Genomic DNA, 25,316 nt, shown 5'->3' with positions numbered 1-25,316 from the left:
ATAGTCTCGCTTACTTTTTTCGAAACTATCTATCTTTTTGTAATTAATAATTTCATATGAAATATATATATATATATATAACTTATTGAAAGAGCAATGTTGGTGATCTTTCTTAGCAAATTATTGAATAGGGAGGAATAAAGAGGAAGAAGAAAGAAAGAACTGAAGATAGGTTCTTGTGTCAAAAACATTGAAAATATTTATTTATCGGTATTCATATACAAGTACACTACACGCGCTGTGGATATGTCCCTTAGAGTCTAAATACTCGCATCTCCGAGCAGCCGGAGAAAGGAGAACCAAGCTTATTCGATTGGTTGGAATTACGGTTTGTTTTCTTTTTAAATCGTAAATCGGACGACGGGTCATCGATCCTCGCCTCTAAGTCGCTTTACCGTTAGTATAGTGCATATAGGAACTGTAGTCGAAACGCGCGCGAACGATCTCGCGGGGCACAATTGGGAAGGGGAGGGAAAGGAGAGAGTAGAAGTGAAGGAAAAAGGTAAGAAGGTGCGAGGGGGAGGAAAAGGGTGTCGTTCCTTCTCCGGCCGACGCTCCGGCGGTCCTCGTAACTGCTTTTTGGCAAAAGGGGTGCGATTGTTTATATGTACATACAAATTTGTAACGTGTTTGGCTCTCTCTCGCGACGATCGTGTCGCGTTATCGTTGACCGTCTTCGGGGCGAGCGAGGCAAAGATGCGCGAGTAATCGGGGTGTGTGTATGTTTGGTTTGTTGTGTATCTGGGTCTATGTAGAGCGTGTTAAAAATCTGGAACCGTGGTCGAGACCTCGTCGTCGACGTTGATTGCGAAAATCGCGGGCGCTCGTTAGTTATAACAATAGAAGACAACGTATTTACACGTGGTGCAGCATCCTCGTTTCCTTCTCTCTTGCGAGAAGCGCACACTGTGACTTCGTCGTTACAACAGGCACTCTCGGTATTTTACAAGCGACGCGACAAGCGAAACGCGGCGGTGTTGCTGGCGAACGTCGTCCTTTGCAGTGTGTCGGAGTTCGGCGACGACGACGACGACGATGACTGCGAAATGTTTTATTGCTTTATTTACGTTGTATCTGAGTGCTTTAATCGACATCGTGGATTTCACATTTTATATTACATCCGCTCGGTTGAGCTGAAAAATTTCTTTTTTAATATTAAGTGAATATATTTTGTAGTATCATTTAAAGAAATATTTCGTAATATATAAGGAAATTATTTTATGCTTGCTAATATTTATTTAAATATAGAAAATGATACTAAAAAAATATATTTACTTAATATGAAAGAACAACTTATTTTCTGTAGGAAGATCAAGAGGTGTCTTAGCGGCGTTCGAAGTCTCCTTTCGCGCGAGACTGTTGCATGTTCATTGACGCTGACCGCAGAATTTACAATCTTACAGAATATATGGAACATTCACGCCGGGAAGAGTAAAGTAAAAAATTACAGAGGGGCAAGAGGAATAAAGACGAGATCCTGTCCACTGAGGACGCAACGGATCGTCTCGCGAGAGGGGACTTCAAAACGCCGTTTGCGAGGAGATTTTTCTTTTAGAATTTACTATCCAAATTATGGTAGTGAGACAATATGGATTTTGAAGAACTTCATTATCATCATGTTGCCTTTTAACTTTTTATTAGTAATTTGATGTCAAGTTTGCAAGCAGCATTATTGATTGAGCAATAATTTTGTGTTTTGTAGCATTTTGTAACCTTCTGCAATATAATTTTATTATTATTATACACACAATAAAGTTATTGTTGTTATTGTTATCATGTATGAAATTCTTTGAAAGCCATATTTATGACATCCTACGAATAAATTCTGCGGGAAAGTTCTCTCACTGCAGTTGAGCTCTAATTTTTTTCGTCCTCGTCGTCGCACGCTCTCCGCCGTATATAACAGATAGGCGATTAGTGTACAATAAATAGAGATGCCTCTTCGCTATTACGGTTGCTCTTGGATTAACGTCGATCCGCGCCTCTCTCTCTCTCTCTCTCTCTCTCTCTCTCTTTCTCTCTCTCTATCGCTCTATAGCGTATCACATGTGGTAGAAACGAATGTGGTTGATCGCGATTAGCGGGGACAGTGATCAGCAAAATATCGCCGGTTTTCTTTCTTCACGTCACCGATTTTGTTCCACTATCATTTTATCCTTCTGTTTCCTTTCTCTCCTCGCGCTCGCACGCGAGAAAAATCACGCTTTGATTACGGTCGGCGGCCCCGGTCGATCTCAATTTCAATATCGACTGGTCTCTCTCTCTCTCTCTCTGCCTCACCGTATTACATAACTCCTCGCACCACCTTCGGAATCTGCAACGGCACGTAATCGAGCACAAATCTGCGTTGTGCCACGCGTTTTACAGCTCGTTTCAATGATATCGAAAAATACATTAATTTGAAAAAAATATATATATGCGTATAATATATATATTTCTTGCAAGTATATGCTATGTAAATATATATTACATATACCTATAGGCTCGCTTAATACTTGAAATACGCACTAAATTCCGCCTTCCGAGAGGACTTTCCGCGGCGATTGTATTGTACATACATCAAAGTTTAGCGTTTTTTTTTTCTTTTTCCTCGTCCGGCGTTTGTAACACAGATGTACTTTCGTTCTTCTTTCTCTCTACATATACATATATACAGACACTCGCCGCTACACTGACCGTAGCGTGGATTTAGATAGCAAAAGTATAAAAAAAAAAAAAAAGGAGAGACGACGGACAGTCGCGCAAGAGTCGCGAGGAAAAATTTGGCGTGTGAATGCGGACTCTTCCTTTCACCCTCCGCGGGGATTTAAGTCCAGGATTGACCAGCGCGGATTCGGATGGAATCTAAGAAACCCCGAAGGTACGAAGAAGAAACAAGGTAGAAGACAACCCCGGGGATTCGTGGAGCTTCGTTCAGGTTTTGCAGGAATGGCTTTCGGAAGAAGCAATAAATAGAAAAAAAAAAGGAGAAAAGAGCGAATTCGGAATGAACAAAGTAGACATCGCTTCCGAAAGTTCTCGACGTTCAACAATAATCGCGCGGGTGTGCGCGAAGGTTCGGTCGGTTCTGGGCGAATAAATAATTGTGACTCGAGGAAGCTGCGCCTCGGAACTCTCCGCTGCGCGAGACGTCGTCATCGCGAGAGATAGGAAGGAGACGATGATAATGAAAGTGTAGGAAGAAGAAAAAAAAGAAGAACAAGAGGAGAAGGAAGAAGTTAATCCCTGCCTCGCTACGCGGGAACGAATCGTATTGTGAGACATTCGATGGTAGTGAGATAGCCGGTTGCGCGACCAATCGTCAATCGGGGGAGAATAACTCGCGTGTAACAATTAAACTTCATGTAATACAGATCGCGATGCCTTGGTGCGCCGCGATATACGCTCGAATCGACAAAGCACTCTCTCTCTCTCTCTCTCTCTCTCTCTCTCTCTCTCTCTCTCTCTCTCTCTCTCTCTCTCTCTCACTCACTAACGATAATGGTAATAATAGAAGAACGATTAGCCTACGGGAGTCTTACAACATAACTTACAGGGCTACAAAGGTATCGCGTCGGCTCTTAATCGCCTAACTCCACCTCGCCTCGGAACCAAGAGTGGAGGAACGACTTTAACCCTTCGACCGATAGCCGAACCCGTCGAGGGTGGGATTCGTTTTTCAAACTGACGTCTCTCGCGTATCACAATAAGGGTAAAAGTTTCATCGGTAGAGAAACCCTCGCGCGTCCCGGGAGAGGGAGGTATAACGTGACCCACGGGTCGAAGGATTAAAGTTTTTCGCGGAGACGCAGCCGCGTCTCTCCCGCCCGTTATTATCGATGACCCGCTGCGCAACGAGCAGATCGCCGGCGATCGGTAATCGCAAGGGTTGCTCTTGCCTCAGCGTCGAGTCGGACGAACGTAGGTTGATCACTACACGCAGGTCTGCTCGCGTTGCACCGCGGCACGCGAAAAAAAAAACTCTCTCTTCGTCCTTAAAATAATCGCCAAGTATTTCTTCGGGGGGAATCCCCTTTCCTCGCTCGATCGCAAACACGATGTCCAGCTCGGCGCGATCAAATTGGTTGTTCGCGACGGTCCGAGGGTCCGTCGCCCTTGCCCACGACGTCCTCCTCCGGACGGCGGGCGTCTCTCCGTGTCTCCCAATTTTCCAAGGATCCCGACATCCGGCCAGGAGGAAGGGAGGAGGGGGAGGACTCTCAGTGATCCTCAGAAGAGGAGGGAGGCCGCGTCCTTCACGGTCCGTTGACCGTGGCGGCGGAGTGACCTGTGACCAGGCTGTCCGCCGCCGCGGCCGCCACCGCCGCGCCGACGGGTTTCCCAAGGCGGAATATCGATTGTAAGGACGCGACCTCGGAGGCGAGACGGTCCAGCTTCATCTTGACCTCCCGGTCGTCTGAGACCGTGGGGACCGTGGTCGGCGCGGTCCACTCGGCGCCCAGCGAGATCCCGGAGTCGCGCTCGTCGCTGGAGCCCTCGTCCCAGGGCGGCGATGCCCGCGGCCCGGGCTCCTGCTTGATCCCCTGGAGCGCGAGGAGCGCGCTCGCGGCGTCCTTGTCGCCGATGCGCGACTTGTGCCTGAGCTTATGGGGTAGGCTGTTGTTCGCGGCCGGGTTGTTTTGGGAGCCCACGACGCCTATCTGCGGGCCGCCGGCCTCGTCGCCGCTGCCCGACGACAGCTCGAACGGCGACTGCGCCCGGCGGCCGCGCGACGACAGGTTCAGGGCGCTCGTCGTGTCCAGGTGATGAATCGCCGCGTGCGAGTACGGATACTGGAAGCTCTCGGTCTCCGGATAGGCGGTCGTCTCGGGCACGTAGAGCTGGGCCGGCGATCTCGGCGAGCGGGCGCCGCTAACCGGCTGATGTATCACCGACGTGTGCACCGGGCTCGGGGTGCGGGCGTAGAGGAGCGCCGCCGACGCCGGTAGCTTCGCGCGCTTCACGCTGATCGTCGGCTCGGAGGGCAGCGCGGCCAGCACGTGCTCCGTGCTGATGACCGACTCGCCGCAGATCCCGAACTTGTCGCGTATCGCCTCGAGCTGCGCCTTGAGGATGTGATTCTCCTTGCTGAGCTCCATCACCCGCTGCTCCAGGACCATGTCGTTGAAGCGGCGCTTCTCGCGCGACCGCTTCGCCGCCTCGTTGTTGCGCCTGCGGCGGTCCCAGTAGCTGTCGTCCTTCTTGTTGTCCGGGATGAACTCGCGCTGCTTGCGCTGCGAGAACAGCTCCTTCCGTATGTCGAAGTTGGGCCCGTAGTTGTCCGGGTGCTGCCCCTGCGGCCCGTCGTGATGATGCTGCTGCTGTTGCTGCGGCTGCTGGTCCTGGTGGTGGTGATGATGATGGTGCGGCGGTTGGGGCGAATGCTGCGGCGGCGGCGGCAGTGGCTGTTGCTGCTGCTGCTGCTGCTGCTGCGATTGATGCTGATGCTGCTGCTGCTGCTGCTGAATCGCAGTTGGTGGTCCGCCGTGATGGCCGGGATGCGTGGTAAGGGGCACCGTTAAGGGTCCGTGGACGTCGTGGGGCCCACCGTGGGGCGCACCGTGACCGCCGCTATGGGCCATTGTGTGCGTGGCCGGCATGTTGCTGTTCAGACACGCGGTCTCACCATTGATGGGCGATCCACTCTGGCGGGCGACAAACTCTGCCACCATAATTTGTCTTCTTAGTACATCTGGAACAGAAAGGGAAAGGGAACTGGTCAGAGATCTGCGCTACGGATCGCCAGCGAGATGTATAGGTGTCGTCGACGCGTGTGATTTTTAATTCGCACAGATCTAACTCGCGCGTCGCGTTTATTAGCGGCGATGACGAAACCAAGTAAGTAAACGTAGCGTGCCAGACGACGACGGCGGCGACGGCGATAATTCATACGTCAGAGAGAGGACTGGCTAACGGTCGGACTACGTAACTGCGTGTCAAATGGAGGACAGAGGGAAGGGGCAAACGTCTACGTACGTCTGGAAGAGCTTATTTCTAAACTGTCTTAGAGCCGGGTACGAAAGATTTCGAGAATTTACAAACCGCCGGTCTCTCCAGAAGCCGACCTTTCCTAATGTGTGCGGTTCCCGGAAGCAAAATGAAACGTCCATCCTTCGCATATTTGGTTTGGGAATAACGGATTCTCTCGTCGGCCGCGAACGCAGAGGGAGAAGTCGCTATTCGTCGCTATCTGTTTTATTTCTTTTTCTCGAGGTACCGTTTCAACGCGACGGAGAGACAACTGATTTATGCGGCTGCCTCTGACGTCGTAAGAGACGCGGGAGGGAGAGAAAGAGAGAGAAACTGCCAGAGGTAAAGAATTCCGAGGGATCGCGAGAGACGTACGCTCGCACTGCCAACGCGCGTCTCAACGACGCTCCTCTCGCCTAAAGTTGCAAAACAGCCTTGAGTAAGGTCGCGTTCGCTTCGCCAAGGTCGAAGGTGCCAGTGAACCCGGCTCGACGAAGCCGTTCGCTTCACCTCCGACTGTCGATCAAAGAGAGAGAGAGAGAGAGAGAGAGAGAGAGAGAGGAAAAAAAGTCGTCACACCTCGCGAATTCTTATGCAACGACCTACGACGATCCGTGAAATGACCTTCCCTCGTTCCTCCTTTTGATTCGCGACGATGATTTCGAAACGCGAGGAAATCAACACGGGAGTCGCGACGAAAACTTCGAACTCCGACGGATCTGTCTCTGGATCGAGCCAATCGGGAGCCAATATTACCGGCGGTTTCTTCCAGATAAGCGGCTCCTCGATGCGCGCCGATAAGAACAATGTTCGGGGGCAAGGATGACGTAAGCTCCGGATCCAATTTTTTCGGACTGTTCCCCGGACATTCCCGGCATTATCGGCCGCTGGCGATTGACGAGAGCGCGGGAAAGCGATCGCGCGTTTTATTTTTAACCGCCGCGGGATGAAAATACTCCGCCGCCTCCGCGCACGTAACGTGTCTTAATCCGAACGGTGGACGTGCGCGGCTTACTGTTAGAGCCGCGGAGCGCGCGTAGAGCGCGACGTAACAGACTCCGAGTAGTAGATGTAAATAGCGCACGGGTTTTGACGTCTATGCCGTTAGAATTCAACCGGCGTAATCGAAGGCACACGCCGTGAAACTTGTGCGCTATTTGCGTCTACGACTTAGGTCCGTTACGCTGCCCATGTGTGTGTGTGTGTGTGTGTGTGTGTGTGTGTGTGTGTGTGTGTGTGTGTGTGTGTGTGTGTGTGTGTGTGTGTGTACTTTGACCCTTACGCAATCGCGCACGTGCGTTCACCGAACCGAGTCGTCCACGTGGATCCCACGGGGATCCATCGTCGTCGTGGCAATACGAGCGGAAAACACACGCGTTTGCCCGATCTTCGAGATTCTGCTGCGCAAGTCGGCGGCCGGTGCGCGACCCGGGATCATAAGTGCGAACGTACTAATTACGCGCGTGAAAGACGTCTTTTCTTCTCTGCGTCCCCTCGACCTTCTCTCGGATTTGCCGAAAAAAAATCGCTTTGTGATAAACGAAAAGGAGTTCGTCCTCAGCAAGAACTACTGAGACACTTTCTGCATAACAAAAAATTTGGCTACTCTGCGAAGCGTAACGTAAGTAAATAAATAAAAGTATTTATCCGTGCTAACTGGACAACTTTATTCAGTGGATTACAATTTATTTGTTGTCGCATAGTGCAAAATATTATTTTTTTTCCTAGCAACGTAACCGTGTGATTCGCCGAGCGTGGCCTATATACGGAACCCACTTTCAGACGAGATAACTATCGTTACGTAAATCGGCGCGTAATTCCGCATGCGGCAATATTTTAATCGTCGTAATAGGCACGACGTTGTGTGTCAACCGCATCGCTTATCGCCACCGCGATAATCGCGCGCGCGCGCGCGCGCGCGCAAAGTCGCGAAGCTTGTAAAAGCACGCGACGATCTATCGGACGATCCCAAGTGCCGAAATATACCGAGTGAGGAGTCTACAACAATTTCACAATTATCCACCAGCGAAAAAATATATACATATGTAAAGCAGGTGACAGGTAAACTTCGTTCGGTCATTTTTAGAAAAAGAATTCTGCACAGTGTACATGGAAGAATCTATTCCGTTTCTTTCGCCGCATCGCTGCATGTCTCGCGTATAAATGTATACAATTTGCCGAACGGTTCTCCGCTCTTCGTTTCCCAATTTCCATTGTAACGGGGAAGACCTCAGGTCTCGTAGCCGACGTGGGAAATGAGATCTCGGCGGTAGCGAACGTCGCTCATTGCGCAACTATCGATGAACTTTAAGCTCCTGCAGTGGGTACAAATGATAAAAAGCCGTTTCGCGCGACGGATGTTAACGACGTTAGCGCGACGTTATTACGTAAGCTCGGCTAGTCGCGCGCTCATTTCCGTGCGGCCGCGTTAACGAAAGTCGAGCCTCCCCCGTTGCCGCGGGAGAAAAGCTTCTTCAAACTCGTCAGCGGACTCGCGGTACGTTCGTCGAGGAGAATTGGGGTGCAGTCGCGTTTTATTCGTGCCGATTTAATTCAGTCCAGTTTTAGAAGAAGACGGCGGGGACCTCTCGTCCAATCGGGCGCGGCGTTTAACCCGAGGCGTTCAGCCCAAGCTGGAGATCTTACAATCGATTGTGAACCAAGTATCAGGCAAGATCGTGCGAGAGAGAGGGGCATACATCGGGCATTAGCTGTTTCTCATTCCTTTTCCGATCTTTTCTTCTCTCAGGAAAACTGGACACGTATGCACAAAACTGGCTGTATTGGTCGGGCTCTAATTGCAGGGTCTTTAGCCCATTCATGAGGTTCCTACCAATTTTAGAACAAAATTGAACTACGCGTTGAAGATCAAAGTTTGAGAATTGGAGATTAGAATAAAACCAATTAAAAGGAAACAGATTAAAATTGAAATTATCTGATTGGCAGAATTCTAATCTCGCCAATCTGTAGCCTGATATTTTGAGACCGAGCGACGATGATGCTTGCTCGCGATTGTTCGCGCTCGTTCGACCCCACTTGACGAAGACAAACGGAGAAAACAACCGCGGCAAACAATCCGGCGTCATCACAACGGGCGACGACGGGTTTATTGACACGAGGAGTGTGTTTCCCCTTCCCGGGCGCGAACTGCGCGCCAAAAAAACGAAGACTTATCTCGAAGCTTCGAGACGACGACGGCGCGGCGCGCGTGCGACGGTTTCTAGGATCCTGATATGGAAATCGGACGACTCACACCGGCGTGACGACGCGTCGCTCGTTATTTAATACTCCGTTACGCAACGCCGTCGTCTTTTCAGAAGTTCGGGCGTGACTCATTAATTCCGCGACTCAACTCGATCGAATAATTCGTGCTCAACGAAACACGAGAAAGATGGGACTTCAACATCGCGTTATGCGTCACGTTGCGGCAAAATAGAATAGTTAAGTCGGAATCCGCGAATCCGATGATGTATCACGCGTTTCACGAGTCGATGCGAGTCGCGAAACTCGAGTCGATCCGATTATCGTGCATTTATTTTTACAAAAACATCTTTTCCCCCTCTTGATTTTCGTGGTCGCACATCTCGCTGTTGAAGATGCGAATTAGAACCGCATTATGATAAAAGAATTTGATAATAACGATCACGTCTAGATAACAGTAACATTCGCTTAGTTTTTAAGCTTTGGTGAATTAATTTCAATTAAATATTCAGTTAAATATTAATATAGTAAAGTATTTAATAGAAACGGCTAATACTTTATTTTTTATTCTTTTGGATAATATTTCATAAACAAAAGATAGAAATAAAACATAAACATCTCCAAAAGGTCTCTTCCATAATTCTAGTATAACAGTTTTTATTACGCTGTTCCACCATTTTGTAATAATTAATATTTTCATAACATAACGTAAAATAAATTACCCCAAAACTGGTAACAGTTTCGATAGTTTGGTTACTGTTAATATAATTGTTAAAAATTACTAAATATTTCGTGTGTTAATAAAACATTGAATTAAAATTATTACACCAGAGTTTGATTACCGCTAAATTCTTTCTTTTTTTTCGCGTGCCGATTTTGAAAGGTGCACGGCTAGTAGTTAGTTTCCTCGATGTGTCAGCGCGCACGACGAATTATCGGGACACGCCGGATTCGAAAATTGAGCAATCTCGTGGAATTTCACAGCCAGTCCAATTACGCGCGATGACAAGCGACTCGCGTGACTCACGTTATCCTTCGCGCCGATCCGACCTGCCGATTTTTCCGCCTCGCGCAGAAGTCGCCCACGCGGAGTCGTTGCGAACGAAACCGGTCCGGCGTCGAAACGATGTAATTTCAATATCGATATCCAGCGCCGCAGAGTCAAAACGCTTTGACCTATTATCCGCGCAGTGATATTCGTACTCTCGACATTAGCTTCCCCCTTTTAAAACGCAGCTACCCTTCCTCTCGTCACTTTTCATTTTTAACCCGCTATTCTACTTTTCTTCTTTTTTTATAGTCTCAATTAAAAAGCTTTTGTACGCCCCGTTTTGTACACTACTATTATTGTTTAATATTTTTCAGTTATTACTGCGTTACTTTTTATTATTTTTCACTTACGCGCCATTACGTTATATTACATCATATTGTACGTTGATTACGTAACACTGTACTGAGGTCAGGGTTAGAGGAATACTATCACTATTGTTATTTAGCCTTTTTCGCTATGTTATCTTCTCCTTTCGTCCTCTCTCTCTCTCTCTCTCTCTCTCTTTCTTTTTGTATATCATATTATATTATATTATTGTCTTTATGCGTGTAAAAATACTTCTTGCATATTATCAAGCTATTATTATTATTCTTGTTGTTTAAAAACAAGTTCGAGTGAGGGGGGAGGATTTCCTCTTCTTTATCGTGGAAAAAAACGCTTCTGCGTACCAATTAGGCGAGACTGGAGGGAGGAACCGGGAACACGTGTAACGCGCTCGTTCATATCGCAATTTTGCGAAATCACCGATGGACGTGCTCCAAGAGCCCCGCGACTTCCGCCCACGGCGGCGGACGACCCTCCCGCGACGCGTATGTAAGTACATAACGTATCTAAGCGCGACGCTCTCTTCTGCGTTTTGAAATTAGCTCGAAATTATTTCGGTGACTCGTAAATTGCTCTACCGCGGTCTATTTCGAAGCGCGCGATTCACGCGGATTTCACGCGCCGCGACGAAGGTGACAACTCTCTCTCTCTCGCTCTCTCTCTTTCTCTCTTGGCCTTTCCGCGGAGGAAACGCGAGCCTTTATTTGCATCGACGTTTCTAATTAAGCGCGTAAACAATGTTGTTGATCGGCGTAAACGCGCGCGCCCGGTACGTCGTCGTTGGCTAATATAATTCCGACGCAGATCGCGCCGCGCAGCGTGACGCGCGCGGAAACGCCGCGTGACGCGCGCCGCGTCTTGTTGCCGTCGGGGAATCACGTTCCGTTCTTCCGCCGCTCTCGCCGTCGAAATTAATCGAATCCGCGATCCCGAAGGCACGACGATCGGGCAAGACGGGCCCGGCCTCCTCTCGCGTTCGGATCGCGCGCCGCTTCTCTCCTGACGAACGGAAGTGACTTCGGAAACGAGATAAATGGACCGCGCGCTTATCTTATCTGCGAACGAAATAAATCCTTCGGGAAGGAGCGCGCTGACATCACTTATCGAAATTAAAACGGCGGCAAAAAATAGAAACGCGATAAACGCCTGTCTAACGTCATACCACCCACCCCCTCTCTCTCTCTCTCTCTCTTTGTCTCTTTTTTTTTTCCTGTTGTGATGCAAGATCATAGGATTTTATGATTATGAAACGATTGCGTCATGACAGATAGATCAACGAATGTGTAAAGGCGCCGTATTCTGGTATTCAAATCGAAGCGCGCGGCCTTTAGACGGATTGACGTGACGTCAACGTGTATATACGAGCGAGCCCGTTGTTCTGTTATTTTTATCGGCTAATGCACAGGTGCCTTGCCGCGGAAATAAATGCTTACGAGATTCTAATGCGTGTAACTAAATGGGAAAACGTTACGCAATCTCATCGATCGCCCGACGTCGCCCGCTTGCGCATATATTATTATTCCGAGTGGCGCATCGCCGCTTAATTAATCGGCCGATTCTAGATTCCGTAATAAGGTTTGCGTGCGCCAGGCACGTAGAGGCCTGCCCTCTTTCCTCCTCCCTTCTCGTCCTTCCTTCTCCGTTCGTATAAACGCGGAGGGAAGATACGTGACGCGCGTTAAGGAGATATAAGGTTTGGTCGAGAAAATCAAAATGCTGCTATCCCTTTTTTAAAAATTATACAGCGTATTATTTTCAACACGAAACTAGTATATTAAACTCGGAGAAATCGATTGAGCTAAAAAAAGTATGAGGAAAAATTTGCTAAAACTGTTGATGAAATGATTTAAAAAATTGTTACGCAGAAGCGTTTTTTCCCACGATAAAGAAGAGGAAATCTTTCCCCCTCACTTGAACTTGTTTTTAAACAACAAGAATAATGATAATAATAACTTGATGATATGCAAGAAGTTTACACGCATGAAGACAATAATATATGATATAATGTGGTATACAAAAAGAAAGAGAGAGAGGGAGAAAGATATTAATTGAAAAAATAAGCTGTCACCGACATTTTTGACGGTAAAATTAAGAATATGCATGAACAGTACACTGGAAAAAGTTCTTGGTAAACTTGCGAGATGCATTTAGTAAAAAAAACTATTTTATGAAACTATATTTTATCAAAGGCTCCGGTGAAACTGAAGTTTCAACAATTTACTTATAACAGAATAACGTAATTATAACGAGATGTTTATAATTGTTATCAAGCGTTTTGCAATTATCATAATAATTTTGTTATCATTATCACATATTTATTTATAGTAACCAAATATCGCAAACAATATCGTCATGATATGCATCTCACAAGTTTACTAAACATTTTTTTTCAGTGTGTGTAAAATCTTATCAAAAACATTTCATTAATTTTGGCTGATTATGAGATCGTCTTGATTGTATTTCTAATGATCAGCGATGGACGTTTCCGCGTTCTTTGCAAACGAGGCGTCATCGGGCACGACGAACGAGGCTGAATCACGTAAACGGCATCGTTTTTCTCGACAATCATTCATTTTCGTCGAATCATATACGGAAGCTAAGCTACGAATCGGCCACGTATACGTTACGCCACACACGTTACGGATATAGTGGGCGGGTGAGCACCCGCGGATTTTCCGTCGAAACGTCACGAGTCGCCGTTGCGCAATCTTGCAACTCTATCGCGACGCACAACGTTTATTATGCCCGCTCATTTCCGAAAAATCATTCCGTGACGCTATCCCGAATGGCGAGGTGGAAATGCGAGTGTAGCTCTCGATGACTTGGCTCGATATAATTTCATGATGAGCTCACTGAAACGCGCGCACTGTTAAACATTAACAAAGTACCGAGCCGTTTCATTACCTCGGATTAATATCCCATCTCTTGTGTACAACAGATAGAATTCTGAAATTTTCCGACTTTTCATCAATTAAAAGTTAAGAGATCAAATTCAAGTCATTCCTTCGAGTTAAACAACACTTTGTTACTTTCGATTTTCATATAAGTCAAAATTTATTGTTTCAACAAAAAGAAACATTAAAAAATTTGTTTAATTAACTCATTCTGTAATTAAATTGCTTAGTTTCAAGATAAGCAACGTTCAGATTAACACGTTTGTATCTAGCGATAAAATAACAATTGGATTCGATGTAATACATCTTTTTTTACTTAAATTTAGTTCCCATTTTATATACAGGATGAAATAGGAGTGATTAAAAGTGACTCGTATATAACTGGAACACAAATAGCAATACGTTTACCGTCAAAGAATCGTCTCTTCGAAACATCAGACCGCGCGATAATATTCCCGAGAGAGATAACACACTCTATTTCTAGTTTTAACGACCGACATTATCCGCGTGTTCTTTCCCGCTCTACCTGGATCTCCGTCGTAATCGAAAAAAACCATCCGAGGTAAGCTCCGCGAATCGTTCGATCAGATCGATGGTCACCCGAAATCGCGAATCACGCGCTATTAATATTCGCCTGTGTTGTCGTTCGTTGTTCGCACGAGAGAAGAAACGACGCGGCCAACTGCGCGACGTTCCTGCGTTCGGTAATTCCTCCGAGCACGCATCTCTTCCCCCCCCCCCCCTCCGCGTCGTCGTCATTATCAATCGACATTTCCGAGGAAATCTTATCTCCTCTCTCACCCCCTCCCGACGCCGGTATCACCTAATTTTCCGGGAACGGCGAGAGAGGAGAGCGAGAGAGAGAGAGAGAGAGAAAGAGACACAGAGAAAGGTACGTGGTGGGGGAACGGAACGTGTTGTTCGTATAGCGCGGGCACGTGTTCTCCGCCCGCGCGTTGCGCAATGCGGCGGGCCGCACGTGGCCCGCTGCTGCGTGCAAGCGTGCAGAAGCAGCAGCAGCAGCAGCAACGGCGGGCGACGTCGCATTTGCGTCTCGACGCGACTCATCGCGCCCTCCTCCTTCCGGGAACGTGCCGAGTCGCGTCGCACGCGGGATGATGCACCGCGCACCGCTCGTCCTCTACCCCCGGGGGCTACAGAATTAATGCGTAGCGTGAAATCGCGCGTTTCCCAGCGCTCTCCGTATTTTTCGCCGGCGCCCCGACGCCCGGTTTCCGGGAATGCGTTCCGCATTGCGGCGGTCGGGAAAAGACGCCATCGTGCGACTTAACTATTTATGCTACGTATCAGCATATTTGCTGTACTCCACTAGGAAAATAATTGTAACAATTATAAATTATTAAACAGATATGACGACGATAAACTTTTTTTCGATGACGTGGCAACGCGGATAGAACGCACATCGCGATTTCGTAAGCGTTGTTTACGAAATCGGTATTGCAGTTTAGAACACAAAATAATTAGCGACGTACTATGTTGTTGATGAGTAATAATTAGCGTGATATCACGGCGTATCTCGATTAATAAGTCATCCGTTGACCCGATGCCAGGCGTTTGTTTTTTTTTTTTTTCTCCTGACGCGTTCGTTCGAGGAAGCGGCTCACAATGTGCATACGCGATGTATTGTCCCCCCTCCTCCCTCCTCCACCTCATCCTCATCCTTCTTGTGTATATTTTCCCGGAAATTTATTTACATTATTTCTCGGTCGCCGCAGGCTGGAAAATCTCGCGGTAGGACGGAAGTCTAAAATTATTATATCTAGAAGAGAATAACACTATCAACGGGTGTAACGATCACAAACGGTTCTCCATACGGATCCCTCCGACGGAAGCCGCGCGACACCGGAATCCGAAATCGCCGGAAGCGAGGCGAGCACAGAAAACTCTCAATCGAATCGATAGGAGAGAGAGAGCTGAGAGAGGATGCAAAAGGAAATATACTAAATAAATGCGCATTTGCGTTCGCGCGTGACGATCTTGGGAACCCGAGATATCACGTCCGGGGGTATCGCGTACTTGCGGAACGCGCGCGTTTCAGAAAAAACCGCTGAATAGGATGCGCGCGAACGGAGTATCCGAAAATAGCCCGGGTACGACGAACTTAAGCGCGCGCGCGCGCGCGCGCACGCGCGCGTGCCGGCACACGTAAAGGTGGCCGCACAATGCCGACCACGGGGGCCATCATACGGACACCGTGCGCGCGGGTTTGGCCGTGGGGGCTGGATATTGCATGTACATGTATACGTGCATACATACATAACGTGTACATACGTACGTGTTACGATTGCGGTCAGCGCTCACGTAACAGCGCGGCCCGCCACTGATACCGTTATCGGCCTTTGCATTTCGAACCGGTCTCCGATTTCGTTTCTCGCGCGCATTATGCAACCGGGCCGGCGATAACGGCCGCCGACCATCAACGCGAGACACAAGAGAGGAAAAACTTGTCGACCCGCGGCTGCGAGATTTGCAGATTAGATCCGTTCGCGAGGGGTGAAAGGGGGAGGGAGGGAAGCATATCGCGGGATCACGGAGCGAGATTGTAATCGCGCGCGTGTCCAAGGTTCCCCAGCGCCCTGGTGTTCGAGTGCGAATCGCCGCACGACTATATCGCGGGAGGTCGGGGAGGGCTCTCTCTCTCTCTCTCTCTCTCTCGCAGCAGCGCGCGCGAGAACAACGGCCATTTGACCGGGGACACCCGGTATAGTCGCGTATTATAGTCGCGTAACAGAGGCACGCTTTGTCGTTACATAATCGTGCGTCACGCGGCTTGATACGATTCGGCGCGGCGCGAGCGGGCGGGGAGGGGAAAGGCCAGGCAGAGGCGCGAGACCGAATTACACGGGACGAATGCATGCATGTGTGTGTGTGTGTGTGTAGAAAATCTTACGTTTCGGAACCCGCTCGGGGCAAATTGTCGCAGCGGCTCGTCGTCGGAATTTTAATTCGACTTTAATCTCGCGCTTGCGCTTTTCCGTGGTTTTCTTCGGCATTCATCCCTCATCCCTTTCCCGGGGGAGGCGGACGAGAGGGGAGGGGGGATACGTAATTCGCGACACGTTCCGCCGGGTGGTACGATCCACGTGAGACTCGCGACGTTTCTTACGACGCGTCCCGCCGCGGCCACACGACTACACGTGACACACGAGCGGATAACGAGCCGGAGGCCTTTGCGCAAAAGCGTTTATCCTCGTTACGTAATGGACGCGCGTGACGACACATCGTGATACGATCGGCACGGTCCCTCCCTCCGTCTTTTTTTCAGAAAAGCGGCCGGCCCGTTGCTCCGAAAATTACGATCTTCGAGACACGTGTTACAACCGTGCAGCACAGATATATATTTCATTCGTATGGTTGCAACATTGCAGGAATGTTGCCGCAATCGCGGCAACGGTAAGATATCCGCCTTTAGAAACAATATACCATGCGCATTTCAGTGCTCTCTGATATTTCACAAATGCACGCGCCATTACGTTTTGGCACGTGTAACTCCCAGAAATGTCACATATTGCTGAATTCATTTTTGCTTTCGTCTTTCAACTCAAATTTCGGAGATTTATCCCCTCCAGGAATAAAACCATTAAAATATAAATGAAAAATTTCTTGATGCTGCGCCTTTTAATCTTGTGTGTGTGTGTGTGTTTTTTTTAACTACGACAAGTGAATCCCCGCCGCGTCCATCCGGTGGTGATAACGCGTACTGACTCGCGGGTAACATTGTAAAAGATACTTTTTAAAACGTCGCCGCGGCATTGCTGAAGTGACACATTGCAAAAAAAAGTATCCGTGCGGCAATGTTGCTGCAAGCTTCCGTGCGGTACGAGGTATGTACGGCGCGCGTTAACGTTCCACTGGCGATTACGAAAATTTCAATGCGTTCCCTTTTACCGCACTGAGAATCGGCTTTACCCTCGTAAATGCATGAGATATGTGGTATTTAAATTTCTTTTTCGTATCAACGAGCGGCAATAAAAATGTACCGCGCAATTTGATTTAGGTAACTACGTACGTAAATTACGTTGGCCTTCTGGCGCGCGGCTCACGATTCTTTCAGGGGCTCTGCGGTGTGAAAGTCGCTTAAGAAATAACGCGGTGCGTGATGCAACTGTTAGCACATAGCCGCCGCCGCGCAAACGCTCGCGCAATTCGCGCGCGAGTGCGCGGTTCGCCTTGTGTTGCTGCTATCCCGTCCCGTCCCGTTCCGTCCGCCACGTGACTGCAACACGTGCAGGCTGTTATGTTAGACCATTCACCTTCGTTGCATAATACGAACGGGAAAAGGTCATCGTGGCGAGCACAGCGGAGTCTGATGTTTGCTAATATGATCGATAAACCGCAACCGCTTCTGAATCGCGGAATTCGGTCGCCTATGGAGAGCCTCGAACGGCGCGGAGACGCGAGAGGCGAAGCCTCGAATTAGCGCTCGTGATGCAATCCCGCGGTAATACGGTCGTCGAAAATCGCGACGATATCTCTGGAATATTTTTTGAAGACGCTGTCTCATTAAGTTAACGTTCAGCGCGAACTGGAAGCCAAGGAGACTGGAGACGTGCCAACATATTCGATTTAGATTTGCAATTCTACGGTTCAAATCCGAATGCTGTAGATGAAAAATTTCGAGTCTAAGAATTTTGAATATTAGGAATCGCACTTTCAATAATTCTAAAGTGACCTCATTTCATATAATCGATATTATATATTTTTTTAAATCAAGTAGTGTTTCTTTTTGAAATTAGGAAAAAATAAGCCAATTCAGCGAGTCAAAATACATGAGGATTAATTAGTTCGGTCCGCCGAACCAATCACTTTTTTGTGTGCCTGTGTAATCAACAACTTATCAACTATTTGCGAAAATTGCAAAAATGGTAAAGGACTTTTCTGTTCAGTTTAATGCGCTCCACCTGTTTATAAAGATTGCCTAAATCTTTACCAAACGCCATGTATATATTACTTAATTAGAATTTAATTTAACGATAATTATATCATCAATTAAAAATTCCCCGACGTTTCCCGAGATCTGCCGCTCGCGCCGCGACGTGGGGATAGGACAATCTTAAAGTTCCGCGGTGGTCGCGGTTGTCGATATCGCTTAAATAAGAAATAGAGCGGTGCAAACAGCAGATACAAGTGTCTCTCGCCGTGTAACTCTCCCCCCCCCCCTCTCTCTCTCTATCTATCTCTCTCCGTCCCTTTCTCGCTATATATACATGCGGTGATCGATGAACGGCCGATGACGCAACGTATAATCCACAATGTCCGAGACGCGATGACACGTATACGTAAGCCAGATATCGCTCCGGTATATCCGGTCGCGCGCACACACGAGCGCACGTACGCACGGACGGACGGCGGAGAACCGTAACTAGCAGTAGCGTGGACTAGCAGTAGCCGGTGCACTTGCAAGTGCGCGACCGTGGTGCAACACACCTGCGACTTGTATTTCCGCGCAACGCGGGTATACCGCTAATCCGCTATCTGTCTCTCTCTTTCTCTCGCGCGCGACGGTGACCGCGACACGACGATCCGTAACATCGATCTCGGCGGAGACGGAGATGATGACTCGATCTCTCTCTCTCTCTCTCTCTCTCGTTGCGGAAACCCGCAACGCGCACGATCGAAATTGAGCCTTAAAGCGGCCGCCGCTTTCCTCTCTCGCTATTGTCGGCGACATAAATGCACCGTCATCCGAAGGCTCGATATAACTGATCCGTTACTCCGGTGCGTCCGATACGATATCGCGGCGGGGAAAAGGGAGAACGCTCGTGTTTCCCCGAGAGTATCTTTGTTTTCGAAGTGCAAATACCGAAATAAATCTACACAGCGTTAAAAAAGACATTTTATATAGATCTGTCACAAAAAATATGTTTTCGCTGTCATTATCATCTTACGTGGATAGAAAGTACAATATCTGTTCAAAAGGATTAGATTTAAAATAAAAAAAAAAAACTCTTATTGTCAAAACGATCGGACGTGCATCGTGTATTTTTAGACAACTGCACTGAGAAAAAGAATGTTAATTTGACAAAATTTTTCAACTTAATTAAATTTCTTTAGTTCAAGTTATTTATTCATTTAACTTAAATGCATAAAAATATTTTAAATCAAATCTTTATATATTCGACTGAAGTACATAAATATTTGAATTAAACAGGTTTAATTGAGTTGAACAATTTAGTTAAATTAACAACAATATTACTAAAGAAGCTGATCTTATATCGCTATTGCATTACATTAACTTTAATTTTATGCTAATTTTTTTTATGTGTGCGCCTGCACAATCTATTTACTCACTCATCTAATTGTCGGAGTGTATGTAATGTTATGACTCGGCCGTTTTATCGTGCCCGCCGTCGCATCCGATTTCTCTCCGCGATCTGACTCGGATCCGAGGATTTTCCGCGCCGGGGACGGGATCGGTCACGTACGACGTCTCTACTGTTCTAAGCGGGATGCACCCGGCCGGAGCGTGTGCACGTGCGTGCCCTTCGACCGCCGCGCGAGTCCGTCAAGTTTATCGCACGGACGGTTGGCTTACCCGCGAGGCTGAGAGAGCTCCGTAAATTGGGCCGTGGCCCACTTTAATGGAGAGCCATAGCGGCACACGCGGCCGCAAGGTGGAAGGAAGGAGGAGAGGGGGAGAGAGCTCGACAAGGAGGGGGAAACTCCGGCGTAATGAGCGAGGAAGGGAGGGAGGGAAGGAGAAACGGGAGGGGGGAGCGGAGTTCCCGTTTCGCGAGAGGATCTCGCCGTCGATGGATCACTCCTCGTTCAGCTGTCGCGGCCACGTGGTGGCATCGCAAAAGATCGATCGTCGTGCAACATCGCGACACGGCAGTTACGGCCGAGGGAACGCGTTTTGTTATCACCGCATCTCGATTCCGTAATGTGTCTCAATTAATCAAATTCGCCGCGATCGGCTAATTTTAAATTATAATCGGCTGTTAATGGGAGAGAGAGAAAGAGAGAGAAGAAGAAAGAAAGAGAGAGAAAGAGAGAGAGAGAGAAAGAGAAGGTTACGTACGACGAGAATATCGATTCTTCTCACGTAACAGCCGAGCGAGCGAGCGAGCGAGCGGCGGAGTCGAAAGGATAAAAATAAAATCTGACCTTGATCCTTGATCGCGATGCATTTCGCAAACGCATTCGTCCGCTACGGCGGAAGGCGGAGCGTCTCGCGCGCGCCTCCGGGAGCGTTTCGCGCGAATTCGAAAACACAAAGCAAAAAATCCCCCGTCGCAACGGGGAATGACGCAACGAACGAACCGAGCGAGCAACGCGCACGCACTTTCGCGGGTCGTCTCGTTTTTATTTCCCCGTAGAGCCGCGACGAGAGCTGCGTATTAATTGCATTTCCCGAAAGCCCCCCCCAACCCTCCCTCCCTCCCCCTCGTTTTATCTGCCACCTGCGTTACTCGAGAGAGAAAGAATCCGCGTGATTCAGCCGCCGCGAATAATATATCGCGCGATAAGATACGCGCGCGCACACAATGGATGCACCCCGTCGCGATCGCGAACAACGCACTTGCGTCATGTTCGAGCGGTGCGAGCCGTTCGAGCATTTTACGCCGATCCCGCACGTCAAAAATTGCACTTTTTCCCTTGGATCGGTATCGCGTGAAAATCCGCGCGATCCGCGAAGCGGAGCTTCGAACGATTGTAACGCGAGGATTTTTCAACTCGAGAGCCAATAGATAGGATCCGCGTCGCGGATCGTTTCGAACGTTGCTGTTTTTCTGCACCGGAAGAGAGCACGTGCTCCTTATCATCGAGACCATCGGAAAATTGCCGTTTTTCGTTTGCTCTACGTTCGTGAGAAAATATAATCTTTCAAAACACAACAGTCAGCGCCGGAATTTGGACTCTCGTCCCTTTTTTTTCCCCTCCGTTGACGGAAACCGAAATTTTCGGGAATAGGGGGGGGGAAGCCAGCTCCGACTGCGCTACGTGACACTTTTGAGAGATATCAATGCAACGAAAAACGCGGCCCGTCGTTGTCCTTCGTGCACGTGCGTACTCACCAATCTTGAAAGATTCCGTCGATCCGGAGCGCGCGTAGGAACAACGGCGATCCACTTTTGTCGTCGATCCAGTCGCCGACCTTCGGGACAGTCGAACGGTCCGTACGCGTGGAATACGCACAGAGAGTTCCCCCGCGTAAACGCGGTGATTCCACAAGGCGTGACTATCGCGGTTGCGATCGTCGAAACGGGAACGGCACGGCGGCGACGATGCTCCGTTCGTCGAACCTCCGGCGCGCTGTCACAGCGACATAACAGTCGTCCCCGTAACACGAATCTCTCGGAAAACACGACTGGAGAGGGGAAAAGAACTTTGCACACCGCGCGCGCGTAATATCTCCACGAAGACACTCTCGGGCGACTGGGCGGGTACTCAAATTCAAGTGGTACGCGTTCTGTCTGCGCGTGAAGGGCACTCGCGTGAAGCACTCCCGAAAAGAGAGGACGGACAACTGACTGCTGGCCACTGGCGGACGTCCGACGAGGGGGACCCGTTTCCTCCCTCTCGAGCGAGTGAACTTGAACTCTCTCCGCGCTGACTCGCGGCCGACCGCGTCGTTGCACTGTGTGAGCTCCGCGACGGCGAACGCGTATATATATATATTTCGTTATATATATAGTATATATACAACGTGTGTACAATGAATGCGAGCGTATTTATATATATAATATATATGTGTAACTCGCGGGCGAACCGGAGCAAGAGACGGAGCGTAGATTAGACGCGCACACGTCCGCTCGCTGTGAAGCCGGGCTGACAACTGACTCCGACAACTGGCGCGCACACCGCGTGAGACTCCGACGGCGACTGACTACCGTGCCGTCGTCTTGGCCCCAATGTCGTCTGGCTCCGATCCGATGCCGAGAAGGCTGACTGGGACGGGGGTTGCCGCGCGCGCGTACGTGTGTGCGCGCGTGTCGGTGAACGTGGGGTCGCGGGAGACCCCTGGGGGTGGGGGCAAGTTTACGCCTGGTTTATACTCGGTTTACGTGCGGCGGCGGTGGCGCCCCCCTCGTCCCGTCCGCGCGTTCGCCGTCCCCCCCCTCCATCATCACCACCGCCGCCGACCGGCTCCCGACGCGCCTCTGCGTCAGACCGTCCGGTCTCCCTCTCTCTCTCTCTCTCTCTCCCACCCCCTCCTTTTTCCTCCCGACGCCGTGCGCTGCGCGACGTCTCCCCACCCTCGCTCTCTACCTCCCTTCCCCTTTCCCCTGCGCTGGCCCTGGTAGCCCCGCGCCGCGGAATGCACCCGCGTCGTCGCTCCGAGCGGACGAGCGGCGCGATTAGATTGCGTCGTGCGCGCGACCGCGACGCAAGTGCCCACATGCCGTGGACGGGTGACACCGCTTGCACGCGGCGAAATTTCTCGCTCCGCGTTCCGCGAACGCGGCGAAAATGTTCCGGTTATCGATGACGGCTGAAATACGAGCCGAAACCGAGTCAGACCCCGAGCGTCTCCGTCAGGGCAGATGAGAAAAGCTTGCGTCGTTTCTGGCGATTAAAATTGATCCTCCTTTGAATCTCAATTTGGAAATATCTAACGCGTGGAGAGTTAATTCTGATAGATTTACTAGAAACTTTCGGTGTTTCAAAAGCTACGTAAAAAAAAAAAAATCTTTGCTTTAGATCCTTGAAGCTTCTTTCCTATTTATGACTCTAAAATAAAAGTTACGTAGTACGTTTAAGACGATTAAAAAAAGAAGACGTATTTGCCCAACAAAATCTTTCTGGTGTTTGAAGGGAGGGGGATTCTCGTTGGCGTCATTGACACGGTAGACGCCCGTTAGCGTCATTATCAATTCGGTATTGTGATATACTATTCACGTTCAGCTTGGAACGGCATTCAAGACCAGAAATTTATTCGACGCGCAGACAAACTTGAAAATGTAAATAAAATTACACAAGAAATATATCAACACTCCATAAGCTATGACCGATAAGCTGTGACGGAGGCTTACGTTTTTCGAGATAAGAAAAATCTTTACGTTTACCCAAGATTTTAGTAGATAGAAGCGCTGTCAGGCCCAATGAAACGACGTAGACGAAAAATAAGAGTGGCAACCCAGGTTTAAGAAATAAATAAGCTCACAAGGGGAAAAAAGAAAGATCTCGAATGAATCGTGAAATAAATCGCCACCGTCATCGATTCCGTTCCAGGTATACTGTATGCAAGCAATCACCGACAGTCAGTGACTGATATATCGATCCAATTCGCGTTCTACGAATTTTAATCGGTACCTTCGGGGTGCGCCTTCGTCGCGGCGGGAGGGGGGGGGGGGAACGTCGGGATCGATCTGGCCTAAAGTACAAGGGCCAAACTCAACGAGACGGAAGGTCGGTCGGGGAATCGAAATCGTTACGTTTAAGGCGCGCTCTGTTCCACGCCATGCGCGGGAAATTCGACAATTCCGTCGTATGTCGCTCGACACCCGCGTTATCTCGAAGGATCTATGTATAAATTCCACGACAAAGAGATCGGAACGGCCGAGCGTAAAAGCGTCGTTCGAGAGGTGCAACGATCTCTCCCGCCCTCTCGACCCTCGGCGAGATTTCCACGGCGTGAGAGCGCTCGCGTGTGGGCGAATTGACGCGCGCGCGATTTCGCGGTCGGCGAAAGAGAAAGAGAGAGAGAGAGAGATATTAAAAAAAAAAACGAGTGATTTACGCGCCGATCGCGCCCGGGGTCGGCGTAACGAGATACGCATCGGAGCGAGATAGTACTTGGAATCGCGTCGGCTGCGTGCGCGCGAACCAGCCAAAACAAAGAGAGCCGGACCGCGGTGGAGGTTCTTGGTTCGGTCGGTCGGTCGGTCGGTCGGTCGGCCGGCCGGTTGGCAAGGACCCTCCTTCTCTTCCTTTTCCTCCTCGTCCTCCTTCTCCTCTTCCTCCACCGCCGCTGCTGCTGTTGCTGCTCTTCTCTTCTCTCTTCCTCCTGCTCCTCCTCCTCCTCCTCCACTGCCACCGTCCTCCATAAACCGAATGCCAGACAACGAGGGCATCAGCCCCCGTGAATCACCGCCGGTCACCTTCACTTTTTATGCAACTTTGTGAACCCGATCTCCCCGCGCGCACCGCGCGTCGCTCCTCTTCCTCCTTTTCCTCCTCCGCCGCCGCCGCCGCAGCCGTGCGTTATGAATATCCACATGCAATCGCTATCAGTTATTTTTCTTATCGGTGCATTTATCGGGCACGTACGTGCAACGGGGATAAGTGTGTTGTGTCGCGTTATCGGGACGTCGGGAAGCGCGAGCGCGATTATTGCGCATTATTAGGGACACGCTGTCGCGAAACAATGCCCGGGGTTTTCCTTTCCTTTCACAAACGGTTTAAGTAGAAATAATAGGATTGAATTGTATTAAACGATAATTGAGATGAGGCCGATGGTAACGCGATTAAAGTCGAGAGAGAGAGAGAGAGAGAGAGAGAGAGAAGGCCGAACGAAACAAGAACCGCTTTCGTTTCAAGACCGCAAGCAAAATGGCGCGCGGTTGGTTTGGGACGCTAAAAACATGCATGTAAGACCGCATAAGAGAATATTATTGAACCACCAGGATCCTGTTATGACCACCATTCGTTGACCTTCTCTTGATTTCAATATAATTTTATTGCTGCAGAACTTACAAAGCCGAGGAGGGACTTGGTTTCCAAAATTTTTAATCTCACACACACACACACACACACACACAATCATCCATACTGTAACTTTTACTGACAATGAAAGAAAAAAAAAAATGTTTTCTTTTTCATTCCTCTTCTTTGGTCTTCTTCGCTTCTTCTTGTCTCTCTCTTTCCATAATTTCCTGAGTGCATTGTTTTATTGTGTCTAAATCCCCAGCTTGCAGAAAACAACAGAATGA

At 49.0% G+C, this 25,316-nt stretch overlaps 1 protein-coding gene across 2 annotated transcripts; it reads right to left on the bottom strand.

Moving 5' to 3' along the window:
- Positions 1–173: 173 nt before the first annotated feature.
- Positions 174–22,338, bottom strand: LOC105838294 (basic-leucine zipper transcription factor A). 2 transcript variants are annotated; one of them, XM_036286853.1, is made up of 2 exons: positions 21,459–22,338; positions 174–5,671 (listed from the first exon to the last, which is right to left on the bottom strand). In XM_036286853.1, exon 2 carries the CDS (start codon positions 5,649–5,651, stop codon positions 4,236–4,238), a length of 1,416 nt encoding a protein of 471 aa, XP_036142746.1. In that variant the 5' UTR covers positions 5,652–5,671; positions 21,459–22,338; the 3' UTR covers positions 174–4,235. The 2 variants fall into 2 exon arrangements, with proteins under 2 accessions (XP_036142746.1, XP_036142745.1); XM_036286852.1 differs by lacking the exon at positions 21,459–22,338 and adding an exon at positions 19,732–20,429.
- Positions 22,339–25,316: the final 2,978 nt, after the last annotated feature.

Source organism: Monomorium pharaonis, chromosome 5, assembly GCF_013373865.1.
Source record: "Monomorium pharaonis isolate MP-MQ-018 chromosome 5, ASM1337386v2, whole genome shotgun sequence".
Classification (NCBI taxonomy): domain Eukaryota; kingdom Metazoa; phylum Arthropoda; class Insecta; order Hymenoptera; family Formicidae; genus Monomorium; species Monomorium pharaonis.
Note: the sequence above shows the minus strand (reverse complement) of the source record. Positions and strands in the feature narration are given on the sequence as shown.